The sequence below is a fragment of the Meleagris gallopavo genome, chromosome 6, assembly GCF_000146605.3.
Source record: "Meleagris gallopavo isolate NT-WF06-2002-E0010 breed Aviagen turkey brand Nicholas breeding stock chromosome 6, Turkey_5.1, whole genome shotgun sequence".
Taxonomy (NCBI): Eukaryota; Metazoa; Chordata; class Aves; order Galliformes; family Phasianidae; genus Meleagris; species Meleagris gallopavo.
The window spans coordinates 1,728,110-1,744,628 of record NC_015016.2 but is presented as its reverse complement, the minus strand read 5'-3'; the positions used below and the strand labels follow the sequence as shown (position 1 = coordinate 1,744,628).

General features: G+C 42.1%; 1 protein-coding gene across 1 annotated transcript in view; it reads left to right on the top strand.

The window, feature by feature from the left end:
- Positions 1-16,519, top strand: part of OBSCN (obscurin, cytoskeletal calmodulin and titin-interacting RhoGEF) — a 170,471-nt gene that overhangs the window by 64,159 nt on the left and 89,793 nt on the right. The window contains 14 exon segments of the mRNA XM_010712264.3: positions 14-280; positions 1,120-1,392; positions 2,895-3,161; positions 5,448-5,714; positions 6,441-6,707; positions 7,318-7,581; positions 8,327-8,593; positions 8,947-9,210; positions 10,100-10,366; positions 11,438-11,447; positions 11,449-11,702; positions 12,757-13,020; positions 13,733-13,999; positions 14,789-15,052. Of these exon segments, the coding sequence (XP_010710566.1) occupies positions 14-280; positions 1,120-1,392; positions 2,895-3,161; positions 5,448-5,714; positions 6,441-6,707; positions 7,318-7,581; positions 8,327-8,593; positions 8,947-9,210; positions 10,100-10,366; positions 11,438-11,447; positions 11,449-11,702; positions 12,757-13,020; positions 13,733-13,999; positions 14,789-15,052 (3,462 nt within the window).

Genomic DNA, 16,519 nt, shown 5'->3' with positions numbered 1-16,519 from the left:
TTTTTCCTTCCAGAAAAACCTAACTACTTTATCAAGGAACTTTCAGATCTAAAAATTGAAGAAAGTGGAACTGCAGTTTTTATATGCCAGAGCGAAAAAGCTGCATCCTCTGTGATATGGAGGAAAGGCATAGCTGAGCTCAGGCCTGGCAGGAAATACGAGATGACACAGAAAGGACGAGACCTGCAGCTGACCATAAAAAATCTGGAGAAAAGTGACGGTGACACGTACACCTGTGACATTGGTGATGCCCAGTCCAGAGCCAAGCTAGTCGTACAAGGTATGCGTGAGAGCCATATGACTGTGCATCCTGTTTCTCCATTAACAAGACATTATCTTGGTAGGATGTGTACATTTATGGCAGATCTTTGGGGCTGCAGCTTTCTGGCCTGAATAACAGTTCACAGGCCATGCACAGAGCAAACTGCACGAGAAGGGAAGGAGCTGTACCACCTAGAGCAGTGCTGTTGCGTGGCTGTGTGTGCAGATGTTTATGTACTGCCATCCATGCACATGTAGATCTATTTCTCAGCACGTGGGTAGCACATTCACTCATTTTTGGCTCAGACTCATTACACATACACTGCACAGGATATGGACAGAGATATAGCAACATGGAACCTGACATGTAGAGCAACTGGTCGATTTGGAGCATTTGGGAACTTTATGTATCATTTAAAAACAAAAATGCTGAGATAAGTTGAGGCTGGTGACCCTGGAATCAGTGTGAAGTTTCTATCTCTGACCTTTCTGAGTTAAAAATAGTTCTCCATCATAAAGTTCAAGATAAAAATAAAAAATTCCCTGATGCTGCATTCCAGGTAGTTCCATTAGGAGAAAGCTCGTAATATTGGATTTGCCTTGTGCTGGCTACTTGTCCTGCTATATGTGTTCTGGTACTCTGAAGGTGTCTTCATCCTATTTTGGTGTGTGTCTTGCACATTTTATCTTTTTGTGAATAGTTTTTTGTGTTCCATAACAGGGGAATTGTGTTTCAGTCTTCTGTATCATGAGTGTGTGTCTTTCTTGAAATACGTGGAAAATCTTGGAAGTTTCCACAATGGTTTTCATGTTGGGAATGGAAGATTCCAGTAATTGATGTATCTGTGTTCATTTCAGGCCAGAAAGTGCTAATAACAGAAGACCTGGAAGATGTCACTGTGTTAGAAGGAGAATCTGCCATGTTCAAATGCAGAATCTCTCCTATAGAGTATAGCAAAGTGCAGTGGTTTTTGGATAAAACCCCACTCCATACCAATGAACTTAATGACATCCAGTCTCAGCCTGGCGGATATCACCTGCTAACCTTGAAAAAACTCTCTCTGAAGGACTCGGGGCTCATTACATTTGAAGCTGGTGATAAGAAAACATCTGCCAGTTTGGTTGTTAAAGGTAATTCAAGCATTAAAAACTGCAGGAGAGAAGAAAATGCTTAGAAATAACTATGGGATAATGTGAATAGCTGAAAAAAACACTACAAATTTGGCCCCATCATTTATATATCTATATATTTTTGAGTGTATTGTTACCTATATAACAAAACCAGGACTGGAAAATTAGTTTCTTGCAATATTGGAGAACTGCCAATATGTTTATTGGACCTTGGGAATGTTATACTATAACAATGATACACTGGACATTGCGTCTAGTTTTCCTTCAGCTAAGCTCATAGGGCACCACTGCAAGGGTAAGTGAAAAGAAATTGATTAGCTCATAGAAAAAAAAAAAGAGCAACAAATGTCTTAAATTTAATTTTTGTTGTTTGAAGGGCAGCACTGCACATGTTCTCTGCTATTTATGGTTGACAAAATTTTCTCCCGAAAAGTTAAACTAGGCAAAAACTACAGTGCTAGCCTACTTTCGTAGGGAAGGAATAAGGCAAACGCCAGATAACCTAAGAGTGTAAGTTTAGAGAAGTGTTGTTTTCTGAGTGGAAATATAAATATTTCTTATTACCCAGAGATGTGTAACATACAGTCTCTGTGTCAGATCGTATTCTCATTCTTTTCAGAATCATCCTGTTTCTTGCAAGGAAATTTTTTTCAAAATTCAAAAAATTTGCCCCAGTTGGCAATTTTTACCTTTCTACAAAAGTGCAAATAGATATTTTTAAAGTGAAATTAAAGATGTATTTGCAAAGGGTTGACTTGTTTTGGTAACACCAGTACGTGATGCTGTATTGTGGAGGAGAACAGTTCCTGATTTTCCAATTTATTGGGTTTTTATGTATTAAAAAGCCAGAAGTTAGGAGGTGTAAGACCCGTGTTGGTCAATTTAGCTTTTAGTATCTAGCGTAGGCTGATTCTAGGAGCTATAATATACTTCCAGAGAGCATTTCAACTCCTCTATCCTAAAAACATGTTTTGGAAATAAATGCCCCATCCTTGGAGCTGTCTGTTGTCTTCCATTTATGATACCCTACATGACCAGTCTAGGATATCTGCTTACTTTTTAGATGGCCTTGTAATGATGAATCATAGAATCATATGATGAGGTGAGCCCTCCTTTATATGACTGGCTGAGAAATCTGAATTGTACCTTGCTTCATCAAGAATTAGCCTTCTGCACTCCATTGGAAGGCCCAAGCTAAGAAGCACACATGGAGAAGTGTTTAAGAAAGTTGAGCCTCTGTCTTGTTGAAGTTCAATGAGATGTGAGAGATCTTATGTTTTACAGCATTTTCTTTCCAGTTTCTCCCAGATATCACTAAGTATTTACTAAACCAGATTTTATGGCATGATTAATGCCCTCCTGAGGGCTTTGTAGCCCAAGTTATTCATTGCTAACCTGTGGTTTTAATGCAAGTAATCTTGGACATAAGCCTCACAGATTACTTGTGATTTGAACATCTGCACCTCTTGTGAAAATCTCAGACCATTTTTATGTGATTCTAGAAAAGCCCTGCATCTTCACAAAGGAGCTGGTTGATACTGAAGTCACTGAGGGAAAGGATGTGATTCTTCACTGTGAAACCTCCAAATCAGACAGCCCTGTAAAGTGGTGCAAAGACGGGAAGAGCCTTAGGAATTCTTCTAAGTATAACATCAGTCGGTCGGGATTTGAAGCCAAGCTGGTCATATATGGGGCAGAAGAAAGAGACAGTGGCAGATATGAGTGTGAGGCTGGAGCAGCTAAAAGTAGTGCGGTTATTACTGTCAAGGGTAAGAACGTTTGGAGTAATGGTTTGAGTTCTACTTTGTCATCCACCACCAAGTTCAGAACAATGCACAGAACTGATGAAAATGTGAAGCTACACCGAAAAGGAGCCTCGTGTCTTTGCAGCTCAGTGCGGGAAAGGTTCTATTAAAATCACCCAGGATAGCATCCAGAGAGGTGGCAGAATGTGAAACAGGAAAATGAAACAGGAAAATCCTTCATTTTATCCAATTTTATCTCTGTGAAAGTATCAACTCTCTAGAGCTGTCAGGAGAGGATGGGTCATGAGAGAATGGTGGCAATCTCTGTAGAAGATCATAGAATCGTTAAGGTTGAAAAGACCTCTAAGATCATCTAGTCCAACTGTCCAGCTACCACCAACATTGCCTCCTGACCATGTCCCTCCGTATCACATCTCCACTGTTCTTGAACACCTCTAGGGATAGTGATTTCACTGCCTCCCTGGGCAGCCCATTCCAACACCTGACCACTCTTTAGGAGGAGTTTTTCCTAATACCCAACCTGAACCTGCCCTGACACAATTTGAGGCCATTCCACTTGTCCTATTGCTGTTACATGAGGAAAGAGGCCAAGTCCCACCTCACTAGAGCCTCCTTTCAGGGAAGTGTAGACAGCAATAAGGTCTCCCCTGAGCCTCCTCTTCTCCAAGCTGAACCACCCCAGTTCAGCTGCTCCCTATGAGACTTGTGCTTCAGATTCACCCAGCCTGAAAGATAATTCAGAGAAAAGATGAATCACCTTCTGAAACTCTTTCCAGTGCTATCTCTGTCCAAGGAGGGAGCTCATACACCCACATTTGTCTAAGAATTGCTTGAGGCAGCTGAATTTATTGAGTAGTGCATCCAAAAGCACTTCTTCCAAAGAATGTGGTCAGGGAGAAGTCAATAATTGAAAGGTGGTGTTTGAGCTGAAATAAATATTCTCTTCTAAGATATAAGAGATTTTAGTGCACTTCACAGAGCACGTTAGGAAAGTATGTGAGGCAAGCACTGGGACTGAGCTGGGCCAAAACCAGAGTCACTGCTCACTATAAACCTTCCCCTAAGAGAAGCCAGCAAGAACAGGAAGCCTTTGGCTCATCAGAAGAGTCAACCTGAACCTCTGAGCATGAAGAGGGAGGGAAGCTGCTCACAGCATTTGTCGAGCACAAAGAAACCACATCAAGGCTGAGGTCTACAGTGTAAGGAAAGAGAAGAACTTGATATAATGAGGATGTCCCAATTGCTGTAACTGTCCATAGCACTGCAATACTTTTCCAGTACCCAGTACACACAAAGACAAGGTGCTGAAGGCCAGGCTGGATGGGGCCCCAAGCAGTATAATCTGAGGAAGGGATTGGTTTTGTTGTTGGGGGATTGTTGTATATTATATATATTTTTTTAATTATATGAAAGGAAAACACTTAGACATTTTTTTTTCCTTCCCCTTTTCCCCAGTAAATGCTATCTCCACGGCAGCTCACCTTGAAGTCTTGAATCCCAGGCAGTGATAGAGCCTGCACAGAAGCATCCATAGGGGCCCTCTTGTGTTCTACATTTCTTTGGTGCTGTTTTTAAGTCTGCATTCATGTCTGATAAAAATCTGTTGTGATTTCTTATGGCAAAAAATTAACGCTGTTGGTCACGAGCAAAGGTGCTCTGTCATTTCTTTGTGTCCTCTGTGTTATGTACCAGGTGATATTTATTGTGCCAGTTGCAGGCTCTGACCACAGATCTGCAATCTAGTTGAGTGTCTCCCAAACCCGACGTCACCAAGGCACGTCTAAGTTGTACCTGTGGAACTGGCTTTGGTTGCTTTGTATACTCTGTGCATTGCTCTGTGGATTTGGCTGTCTCCTCAGAAGGCCAAGGGAAGCTGAAGCAGGGCATTGCTCTATGTCTGTGCCCTGGCATTACATTAAATCATTTTGATGTTTACTACTGAGGGGATGGGAGTGGAAAATTCCAATAACCAAGCGTTAGGAAACTGGTGAAGATCTTGAAGGTTTAATTTTTGCCACTGCTCCAAGTACTGAGACCAGTTGCACACAGTTGGTGCCATTAATAGTACTGGAAGCATCTGCTGCTGTTGTTAATAAAAACAGCAATTGCCTTTTAATAGTGCAAATAGTGATTAAAAAGAAAAAAAAATATGGTTTCAGATACTTTCTGCTGTTGCAGAGTACATTTTCATTCCAGAGGTTTTCTATCTGAATAATAACCATTAAAAATAATGAAACAAAAAGGAAACAGTGATCTGCAAGCTTGAATGTGTGCAATGTCCCTTTTCAGAAATGCCAGTTCTCTTCAAGCAAGAGCTTCAAAACCAAGAAGCTAAAGAAGGGAAAGAAATCAAACTGACATGTGAGCTCAGCAAACCCGATACCCCAGTGAAATGGATGAAAGAAGGCACTGTTCTGCATGCCAGCGAGAAATATGAATTTAAACAGCATGGTACTGTGGCAGAGCTCATCATTCGGGATGTGACATCGATAGATGCTGGGGGCTACACCTGTACTGCTGGGGAACTGAAGACCACTGCTCAGGTGAAAGTACAGGGTAAGCAGTGTTGGGTGCACTGCAGCACTCGTTGCATTGCTCTATAGAGCAACCATCTACAGTCTCATGATTAAAACGTAATGGCAACACAGCGTACTTGGAAGTGGTTGTACATATTTTTCATGTAATTTCATGTCTTTCATCTGGGATTTTAAATCTGACTCTTCCTGCTGAGCAGAAAATTAGCACAGATGATTTGTTTCCTATGCTCTGTGTGCTGATTGGTTTGCTGTTATACACAACCGTGGGACTGGAGTTAGAGATCAAGAGCATGGGAGCACAGGCAGAACATGAAAATTTAACATGGGAGAGCAGGAAGGAGCACCGTGCAGTCAAGTCCAGTCTCTGGCAAGCTGCAGGTGGCAAACTGGTTGATGTTTAGATTTCCCCAAATTCCCCAGACATGCTCTTTAAAGGCTCTCAGATGCTATCAGCAAGAAGAAATGGCTTTAAACTGGAAGATGGTAGATGTTAGAAAGAAATCCTTTAGTGTGAGAGTGGTGAGACATGGAACAGGTTGCTCAGTGAGGCTGGGATGCCCCATCTCAGGAAGCTTTCAGGGCCAGGCTGGATGGGGCTGTGAGCAGCCTGATCTAGAGGGAGGTGATTTGGAACTGTGTGATCTTAAAAGTCCCTTCTAACCCAAACCATTCTATGATATTATGATTTATGTCTATGAACTACCATGTTGTACAGTGGGAGCTGATCCCTATTTCTGTATCCCAGCTGTTCCAGTCCTTTTTAAACAAACCCTGGAGAACACAGAAACGGAAGAGGGGAAATCTGTCTCTCTGCGCTGTGAACTCACAAAAGCAGATGCCACTGTGGTGTGGAAAAAGGGAGAAGCCATGCTCCAGGCAAGTGCCAAGTATGAAATGAAGCAGAAGGGGACAATGGCAGAGCTGGTGATTCATAATGCAGAGCCAGAAGATGCGGGAAGATACACCTGCGACACTGGAGACCAGCAGACCACAGCCCAAGTCAAAATCCATGGTAGGAATGAGACACCTGCTTGTGAGCACTTGTTATTGTCCTTGCCATGGTCTGCATATTTACACTGGGTGCTCAGAAAAAAAGGGATCAGTCCAAAGGAAAGGCAGCTCTGGCTGTGTCCATTAGGTTGCCCGTGTTCTAGGACAATAACTTCATACTAAAACGTATCAATCAATTAACCCTGACCTGATATAAATATATTTTTCCTCATCTCTGAAATAACTGTTCTGCTTTCTGCTCAGGTCATAGACACTTACCTGAGTTCTAAGCTGGGAGGTAAGAAGGTGATAAATATGTTCTATTTAAAGAATGTGCATTTCTTTTCTTTACTTATTGAACAATTTTTTCACATGCCTCTGACCAACAGCATTTGGGCAGCAAAGGAATGATTTCTTTGATGTTCTAATTATTGAAATATAGTTGTTTTGGTTTTAATTCCCTATAAACTCATGGAGTGCTGTTGTGAGTGCAGGTAGAGTCCTGGAAGTGAAGGTAAGTCAGAGCCCATTAGCTATGCCAAGAGAATTTGGTTTGGTCTTTTGAGTCTCATAAAGAGGTAACCAGTTGTTAATGATGCCCTAAAGTAAAATGAGAATGCTTCATTCCTCAGCCATCTCTGTGCTCTTTGAAGAAGAGCTTAAGAGTCTGGAGGCTCTGGAAGGTGGGACAGCCACCCTGCACTGCCAGCTGAGCAGAGAGGCCCCCGTAGAGTGGAGGAAGGGGCACACTGTTCTCAGGCCAAGTAACAAGTACAGGATGAGACAAGAGGGCACGGTGGCTGAGCTACTGATCCATGACCTGGCGACAAAGGATGCTGGAGACTACACATGTGTAGTGGGAAGCCAAAAAACCACAGCAACCTTATCAGTGAATGGTAAAAAGTCAGAAATAACTCATGAAATTCTGGAATATTTCTGTCCATCTCTTCTCTCTTCCTTTCTATATATTCCTTTTCAACTCCTACCTTTATGTCCTCTGTCTACTCTTCTCAACCTTCCACTTGTACATGTGTAATGGGAAGCCAAAAAACACAGCAGCCCTATCAGTGAAAGATAAAATGTCAGAAATAATTCATGCAATTCTGTAACATTTCTGTCTATCCTTTCCTTCTTCCTTTCTATGTATTCCCTCTCAACACCTGCCTTTATGTCCTGTGTCAACCCCAACCTTTATGTCCTGCGTCCGCTCTTTTCATCCTTCTATTCTTTCACATTGCCATGTCACTCCTTTCCCCAGTCTTCATCTGCAATCAGATTTAATCACTCTCAGTGTTGCATGTGTGTTTCTGTAACGTCTTCTCAGAGGCCTTTCTCAAGTGAAGGGCACTGGTGTGCATGTACACCTTCCTAAATTAGTATGGAAAAAGATACTTTGGGATTTGCTGTTAAGGAGGATTCTTTACCTCCTGTCTGGATGAGATTGTTGTTTGTGTGTGTGTTCTTGATCAAATCTCTGTAGCAGAACTATTTGCTAGAGAACGAAACCACAAAAAAAAAGATGGATATGGTTAGGGATAAGGGTTTGGGAATAAGGTCTGGGGAGTCCTTTGTAAATCACAATGCAGCCTCTGACCAGAGGGGCATTGGGGTGCAACCCCTTGTTCATTCTGCATCTCTCAGCCCTGCCAGTCCACTTCAAGAAAGAGCTAAAGAACGAGGAAGGTACAGAGAGTGGAACGGCCACACTGCAGTGCGAGCTGAGCAAGGCAGTCAGCATGGTTGAGTGGAGGAAGGATGGGAAGGCACTGATGCCAAATGGCAAATACAAAATGAGACGAGAAGGGCGCTTTGCTGAGCTGGTCATCCAAGACCTGGACTTGACCGACGCTGGGAGTTACACCTGTGTGTGCGGAGACCAGAAGACCACAGCTACTTTGAGAGTGAATGGTAAACGTTCTACCTATCTTGTTAAACCCCAAGCTTAGTGTTTGGCAGCATTTTCTGATTGTCTGATGCTTGGTCAGTACGAGTTTATAGAGGTTTCATGTTGTCAGCTCTGTGGAGCCAGTCGTCGTGCTAGAGAGTATTCCCTTGTTTTTGTCCTTTGAGACAGCTCAGCAATGTTCTGTATTGCTCTTTCTAATTTGCTTCTCTCTGCTCCAGAAGGTCTTCTCCCCTCATATAACTTAGCAGTAGAACCTTGGGTTAAATGTATACACTGCAGTCCAATAATTCATTGAAAGGTCCGGGTCATTTCATTACATTTCTGATTCCATCTCTATTGGTATTGCATCCTTCAGCCTTGCCTATCCTCTTCCAAGAAGAAATGGTGGACAAGGAAGCTACAGAGGGCCAGGCAGTCACTTTGCACTGCAAGCTGAGCAAATCGGCTCCTGTTGAGTGGAGAAAGGGGAATAAAGTCCTCAAACCGAGTGAGAAATACAAAATAGAGCAGGAAGGCCCCTTTGCAGAGCTGGTGATCCAGGATTTGGATTCGGCAGATGCTGGTGATTACAGCTGTGTGTGTGGAAATCAACAGACTACAGCCACTTTGACAGTAAATGGTAAAAAGAAATTCTCAGCACACGTTTCTGAACTCTTTCTCGTTTTCTCCCACTGCATCTACCTCTCCACACTTTCCCATTCCCACCCTTGCAGATAGATTTTTCTTTCCTGTTTTTCTCCTCTCCCTATGCTCCACCACTCCCTCCCTCTCTCTCTCCTCTCACCTGTTCCCCTCTTGATGTGCTGTGTTTGAAGGACCTCTGAAGTACAGGTCTTCCTCTCAACACAATTCCTGATCCAGTGCAGCTGCTGTTTAGATTTTTTTTCTCATAGGGATTGTCCTAGATGTGGGATTAATATCTGCTCTTAGTTTCCTAGGCTGCTACATCTGTTGCTCCTAAGTAGAAAGTGTTTTCATTAAAGTATGATGCTAAGGAGTATCTTAATGAAGAAATACTCTTTTTTTCACACTCCTACTGTTCCCAACCCTCTTTTTGTTAAGCAGTTTTGTTTTAATTCTCACCAAACGTTTGCTGTATCTGCAGGAAGCCAACAGCACGTTTGCAAGGGTTTGGCTTAGGGGATCCATTTATAAAATTACAGACAGTGCCTCAGCTCAGGTACTTCTGTAGAAGTGTTGTTTTGTTCAAGACAGACAAGCTGCTCTGGGTGTCCTACCGAAGTAGGCCTTTAATTTTATGACCTGTAAAATAAAGGGTAGATGACTTGTTAGCTAAGTTAGTAGATAGAAAAAAAGCTTGCTTTAAAATAAACTTTTAAAGCATGCAGACAAGGAAAAAAAGGTAAACTGAAGTATGAACATAATCCTGGAGTGTGGGGAAAGCCTTGTGGTGTGCAGGTTCAGGGAGATGAAGGAAGAGAGCAAGTAGACTGTGGGTCGGCCTTTCTCAGCTTTGATGCTATGTCCGTATTCCATTTGCTCTGCAGTCCTACCCACTCTTTTCACCAAAGAATTGAGCAATGAAGAAGCTACAGAAGGTAAAAGTGTCTCTCTGTGCTGTGAGCTGAACAAGGCTGCTGCTAATGTGGAGTGGAAAAAGGGACTCAAGACCCTCAAGTCGAGCGACAAGTATAAGATGAAACGGGAAGGCATCACTGCAGAGCTTTTAATCCAAAATCTAGACATGACGGATGCTGGAAACTACTCCTGTGTGTGCGGAGACCAGCAGACTATGGCTGTTTTAACAGTGCATGGTAAAACAAAAGAATCAAGACAAATGCTACAATTAACTACTGTGTTTTCTCTGTCCACGTGGACAACAGACACCTCGTTACCCTGCCACATCCTTCCTCTGCCAGGCCTTCATCCTCAGCTCCGTGGTGTCAATGATGTGTTTCTGTTGGCACCAAGGTGGCTGGTGTGCGTGGCACAGGAGGGGTGTCAGAGTATGAGCTTGGGGAGAAGATAAGGAACCAGGATTGCTGCTACCCATTTGCTGAGGATTGGTATCTTGGTTTTCCCTCTTTCAAATCAGAAATCAGAATCCCCATTGTGCTCGATAACGTTGAGTTCCAAAAAAGGACCACAACTTGGTGTTTTTAAGGTTTCATCAAACTCAGACTGGTTAGGTTATTCCCTGAAATCTTATTCCCACTCTCTATTTTCCTGGGATACCGAAGTAGTTTAATACATACAGACCAGTGATCACTGTGATCTGTTACTCTTCTGTGCAAAGCAAATGCAAACTGGCTAAGTGATTATTATCCCAAGTAATTTTTATTGTGACTGACATGTTTGAAAGAACATGTCAGTGGAAGTGAAAATGCTTGTTGCTTGTTTTCCCCATCATGTATTGAAATGAACAATTTCACTTCAAATCAACTTCTAGAATGAAACTCATTCTTTCATTTCATTCTTTTTCTAGTGTAGACTTCCTTTCCATCTGCTTAATGTTCAAACTTAACAAACATCCTACTTCCATCATGGTTTAAAAATTCGTGTGAGAAACCCTTTTTTTTCTTGCCAGACATTTCAGTTTAATTGTTTTTAGTGGGAATTTCACAGGGAAAAAAAAAAAGGCCTTCTACTTCTGTCTATATTGATTTGTTTCTCTGAGTGAAACACCTCTGGGTTAGAGCAATCATTGGATCCTTTCCTGGTGATGGCATTTTGCTCCTCATACTTACTCATGGAGAATACTGGCAATTTATGTTCTTTGTATCGATAAATCCATTCAAGATAAGAAGGAAAAGGGAAATTAAATATCGCTGTTTAATTTGAACTCCTTGGAGCTCACATCTCACTGCTCATATTGCTGTCCTCAGCTTTACCTGCGTTTCAAAGAGGGTTTGAAGAACAGAGAGGCCACCGATGGCGGAACCGCCACACTGCGCTGTGAGCTGAGCAAGGTTGGAGTGCCAGTGGAGTGGAAAAAAGGAAATAAGATGCTCAAATCAAGTGATAAGTATAGGATGAGACAAGAAGAAACCTCTGCAGAGCTGTTGATCCGAGACCTGGACGTAGAAGATACCGGAGAATACACCTGTGTGTGTGGAGATCAGAAGACCTCAGCTGTCTTGACAGTGCATGGTAAAAAATCCCATTCTCCTTTATCGTAGCTGCATCTCAGACGTACACTTTTTCCCTGGGAGGTCTCCTCACTGGTTTTGATGTTTTGATTCTGCAGCCTTTTTGTGGTTTAGAACGTCTTGTGTTGGAAGGGTCCTCAAAGACCAGCTTGTTCCACCTGGTTTGCTGGTATTTCATCCTGTCTCCCAAAGTCAGGGTGAAAAACATCACCTAATGGCAGCATGGAGTTGTGATGGTTTTGTTCCCTAGAGCCTTCTGAATGCTTTTAGGGTGCGAAGAGCAGTTGATAGGCTCCGAAACAGCTAGGCCTCTAGCTACAAGCTTGTTCTCAGAGGGTTTGTACTCTGTATCTCTGATATCACTGGATGCCATTGCTAAACTTGAAGGAAAGTTCATTAAGAATTCTGAGCTCAGCTAGCAAGAGGTTTTTTCAGTGTGGGAGCGAATGACTCTTTTGCAACACTGTGATGTATTGTACCAATGAAACTGTACTTCAAAAAAAAAAATCCATAACCAACAACCCACCAACAAACCATTACTCTGAAGGTCCTGGATTTGGGAGAAGTGAGCCAAAATTTGTTCCTGCCTTTGCTGTGGCAATTAGCGAAAAGCTCTGGATGCCCCTCCAACAGTTCACAGCAGTTCCAGTAGATTAAAGGAACACTTCTATTTGAGGTGCCTCTGAAGGGTGAGATGATTTTAAGAACAAGAGCAAAACTGGAGACAAACATCTCTCTGATTTCTCTGCATGCTTTTATTTCCTTTTATTTCTTCCAGTTAAAGGTATTTGAGTCCTTTCCTTCCTCTGGGCTGGTACTTGCTTGTGCAATTGGTGACACCACACAAGGCAACTTGCAGAAAACCATGGCCTAATGGTGCACAGGACCTTCTATATCCATAGTATCACTGAAGTTAAAAAAGACCTCTAGGATATCCAGTGTCAAACCCCTACCCATCCCCATCATGCCCACTAACATGTCTCTCAGTGCCACATCTACACATTTCAAGGTCCAGTTAATGGTTTGATGTACTCTGTTTATGTTACATCCCTTAGCTTTGCCTGCGCTTTTCAAAAAAGAACTCGTTGATGTGGAAGCCACAGAAAGTGGGACAGCTGTTCTGCAGTGTGAACTGACTAAATCCGCTCCGGTGGAGTGGAGGAAAGGACAGGAGTCGCTCAAGCCCAGTGAGAAGTACAAATTGAGGCTAAAGGATACCATTGCTGAGCTGATAATCCAAAGCCTGGAGGAACAAGATGCTGGAGATTACACGTGTGTGTGTGGAGACAAGACAACTACAGCATCTCTGACAGTGCACGGTAAAATACATACATTTAGTAGGGAATTCCTGCATTGCCATCTGTGCTTCCATGCAGGATCACAAATTGGCATTGATTCCATCTATTACTTTAGATTTTTATGATATGTGTCTACCACATTCTTTTACTGGAAATCCTTCACTTGGGAATGATACATAGCATCTTACAGCCTTTTCTGTTCCTGTTCTTTCACATGAATGCAGTTTGGAAGCAGATACTGAAGATCTTGATGAAGTAGTAAATATCACTTTCCATTAATTAATTTCTAGGCGTATCATTTAGCACTGAGTTTTCACCTCTTTCTCTTAGATATAATTGGAAAGTGCTCTGTTAGGTTAACACTTGAGAAAGGCAGGTGAGAATTATGGATTGCAGCCTGGAATTTTAAGTAATGGGGCTCCAGCTAATTGTTCATCTAATCTCAAGACAGAGCTGTGCAAGTTCTTTTAAAGCCCGCCATCAGCTTTCTGCTGCTTGCATCTTAAAATGCCTTCAAAATATACATTCCAGTACTGAAATCACAGTTTTGCAATCCTGGTTTCTGATTCATGCTGTAGTGAGTGAGGCAGAGATGCCCCTAAAGTTGTTTGTCTCTCATGAACTATGTGTTAATGAAAACTTTTTGAGATCAAAGGGTTTTGAGGCAACGGAGCAGTCAAGATACGGTACTTCCTCAATATTAAAGTGCTCTCTCTTCACTTGTGATCTTCAGCCCTCCCTCCACATTTTAAAGAGGAGTTGAAGAACGTGGAAGCCACAGAAAATGGCATGGCCACTTTCTGCTGTGAGCTAAACAAGCCTGCAGCTTCTGTGGAATGGAGGAAAGGAGACAGAGTCCTGGAGCCAAGTGACAAGGTCACCATCGCATGCAAGGGCACAACTGCAGAGCTGGTGATCCATGATTTAGATCTGGCAGATGCTGGAGATTACACATGCTGTTATGGAGATCAGAAAACCACAGCTGCTCTAAAAGTGAATGGTAAAAAAATCTTATACCCAATAAAGTAGATTATTTCCAAACAGATTAAAAAAAACAAACAAAAAATAAAACACCCCAAAAGCAGTATTATTGAAATTGCAGCCTCATTTCAGATGAATTTAGCTACATGTGGTTGAACTTGTGCATAAAGTCCTGAAGGTGCTGGTGAATGCCAGGTCAGATGTTTATTGCAAAAATTTCAGTTATTCCTTTTGGTTCAAACCGAGTTCTTTTTGATGTTCGTGTTACCAAGTATTTGCTAAAGAAGGGAAATCACAGTTCTTACTATGAAGTTGATTGTAAAGATGGTACGGTCCCAAAACGGAGGTGATGAGTTTTGATAAACAGTGTGGTGTTAAACATTCTTGAGAATAATTTCACTACCAGAACATAAAACTCATGGAAAAGTGAGGTTGATGCCTCAGACATAACTCAATGTATGAGCTTTTCCAGTAATGATCAGAGTTATGTCGGGTCTTAAATGCCCCAGTTTGGCTTTATTTTCCATTGCAGTAGGCAATGCCCAAAGTGAGGCAGGATTCAGTCTTGCAGAATCTGAGGAAATATCTGGTGTGATTCTCCATTTCAAGCCACAGGCCATGCCATAAAAAAAAGCTCTGCCTTACGAACAAGACTTTCCAAAGTCACTATCAGATGATTCTCAGAGCGATTATCAATGCTACCTGGATTAGGGAAGGCTTTGCTTGTCATACTGGTCCGCAGGCCACAAACAAGTGGTTACTTAATGGCTCCCATGGTCACACGTTCTCTTCATTTTAAACTCCTCAGCCTTGCCTGCATATTTCAAGGAAGAGATGAAGAACGAGGAAGCCACAGAAGGAGGAACAGCCATGCTGCAGTGTGAGCTCTCTAGGGCCGTCCCCGTGGAGTGGAAAAAGAAGCACAAAGTGCTCAAATTGAGTGAAAAATATTCTATGAGGCAGGAAGGTTCCACAGCACAACTCCTGATCCATGCTTTGGAAGTCAAGGATGCTGGGGAGTATACCTGCGTCTGCGGGGACAAGAAGACTACTGCAGTGCTGACAGTGCATGGTAAAAGAAAAAACACCAATAACACCACATTATTTTTATCTAATTCTAGCTAGAATTCTAGTTCTGTTGATTATTTAATGTTGTTCCCAAGTTTCCTCTACCTGCTCCCATTAGTGCATGACTATATTTATTGCTTTGTACCACACTGAAGGATTCCACACGCTTACATGTTCTGTTCTGTTACACACATCTGACTTGGGCATGTGCATTCTGGAAACGAGCAGCCTTAGATTTCAGGTTAAGTTAGGATGGGACAGATTGGTATGAATAGTACAGACAAAACTTGATCTCAGTGCAACTTTTTAGTATAACTTTGATCAAGGATTGTGTAGATTGTATACTCAGAATACTCAGCATTGTGGAGTATGAGACTTCTTCATAGTCCTCAGTGAAATACTTCTTTGAACTTTTTTTGGAATAGAGGAGAACACGATTTCCACTACTAATGCAGGACAGGAGGAAGTAGTTTCAGCCATCTTTCTCACCCAGGAAGTCAGTGAATCGAAATCATTGCTTTGCTTCCCAGACTTTGTCATTTTGATGTTTATATACAGCACAAGGATAGGTTCCATCTTGAACCTCCAATTTAACTGTGGGAAATAGAATTAGAAAGGGCCACTACAGTCATCTAGTCCCAATTCCTCATCCCCGTGTAACCTAGGCTTAAAAACCTCTGATGGTGAAGAATCTGCAGTTCCCCTGGACACCCAACCCACCGCCTGTCTGTCATTACTGTTGGAAAGTTCTTCCTAAGGCCAATAGAAACCTTTCTTGAGCTAACTTAGGTCCTTTCTTCTTGTTCCATACACTGGGAAGAGGAAGAAATCTTGTCTGTAAAACTGCTTTACAGATTTGAAGACTTCTATCAAGTCTCCATCTCTAGTCTCTTTTCTGGATTAAGCAGTTTCATTTCTTTCACACTTTGTACGTAGACCATGTTTTCTAGACTTCGGCTCATCTCCATTGCAGTCTGGAATGCCTCCAGCTAATCCACGTCCTTCTAGAAGCACAGTGGCCAAAAATGGACCAACGTGCTCCATGTGAGGCCTTCCAGGCTGGAGCAGGGTAGAAGTGTCTTGGTTCACATGTCACGTATCTTGCAATGATACTCCACTTTATACGTCCTATCATGATTATTGCTTTCTTCATATCAGAATTGCATTTCTTGACTTGCATTTGAACTGTGATCTCCCATAATCCCAAACCTCTCTCTGAATATCTGCTGCCTGTTATTTCCATTATTTCCTATCTTGTATTTGTGTGGTTGATTGCTTGTAAACATATTTTGCACTTGCTCTTACCAGAGTGCAGCCTATTTTTTTTTTTTACCACTGTTTCATCCAGTTCACAAAGTGCTTTCAGTTTTCAGTTTCTCTCCCAGCTTGAGTTCCCCTGCAAAGTTAGTAAGACTAATCTATATCATTGGCTTCAGATTTCTGTTTTCTCTTAGTTATTATTAAATATTCA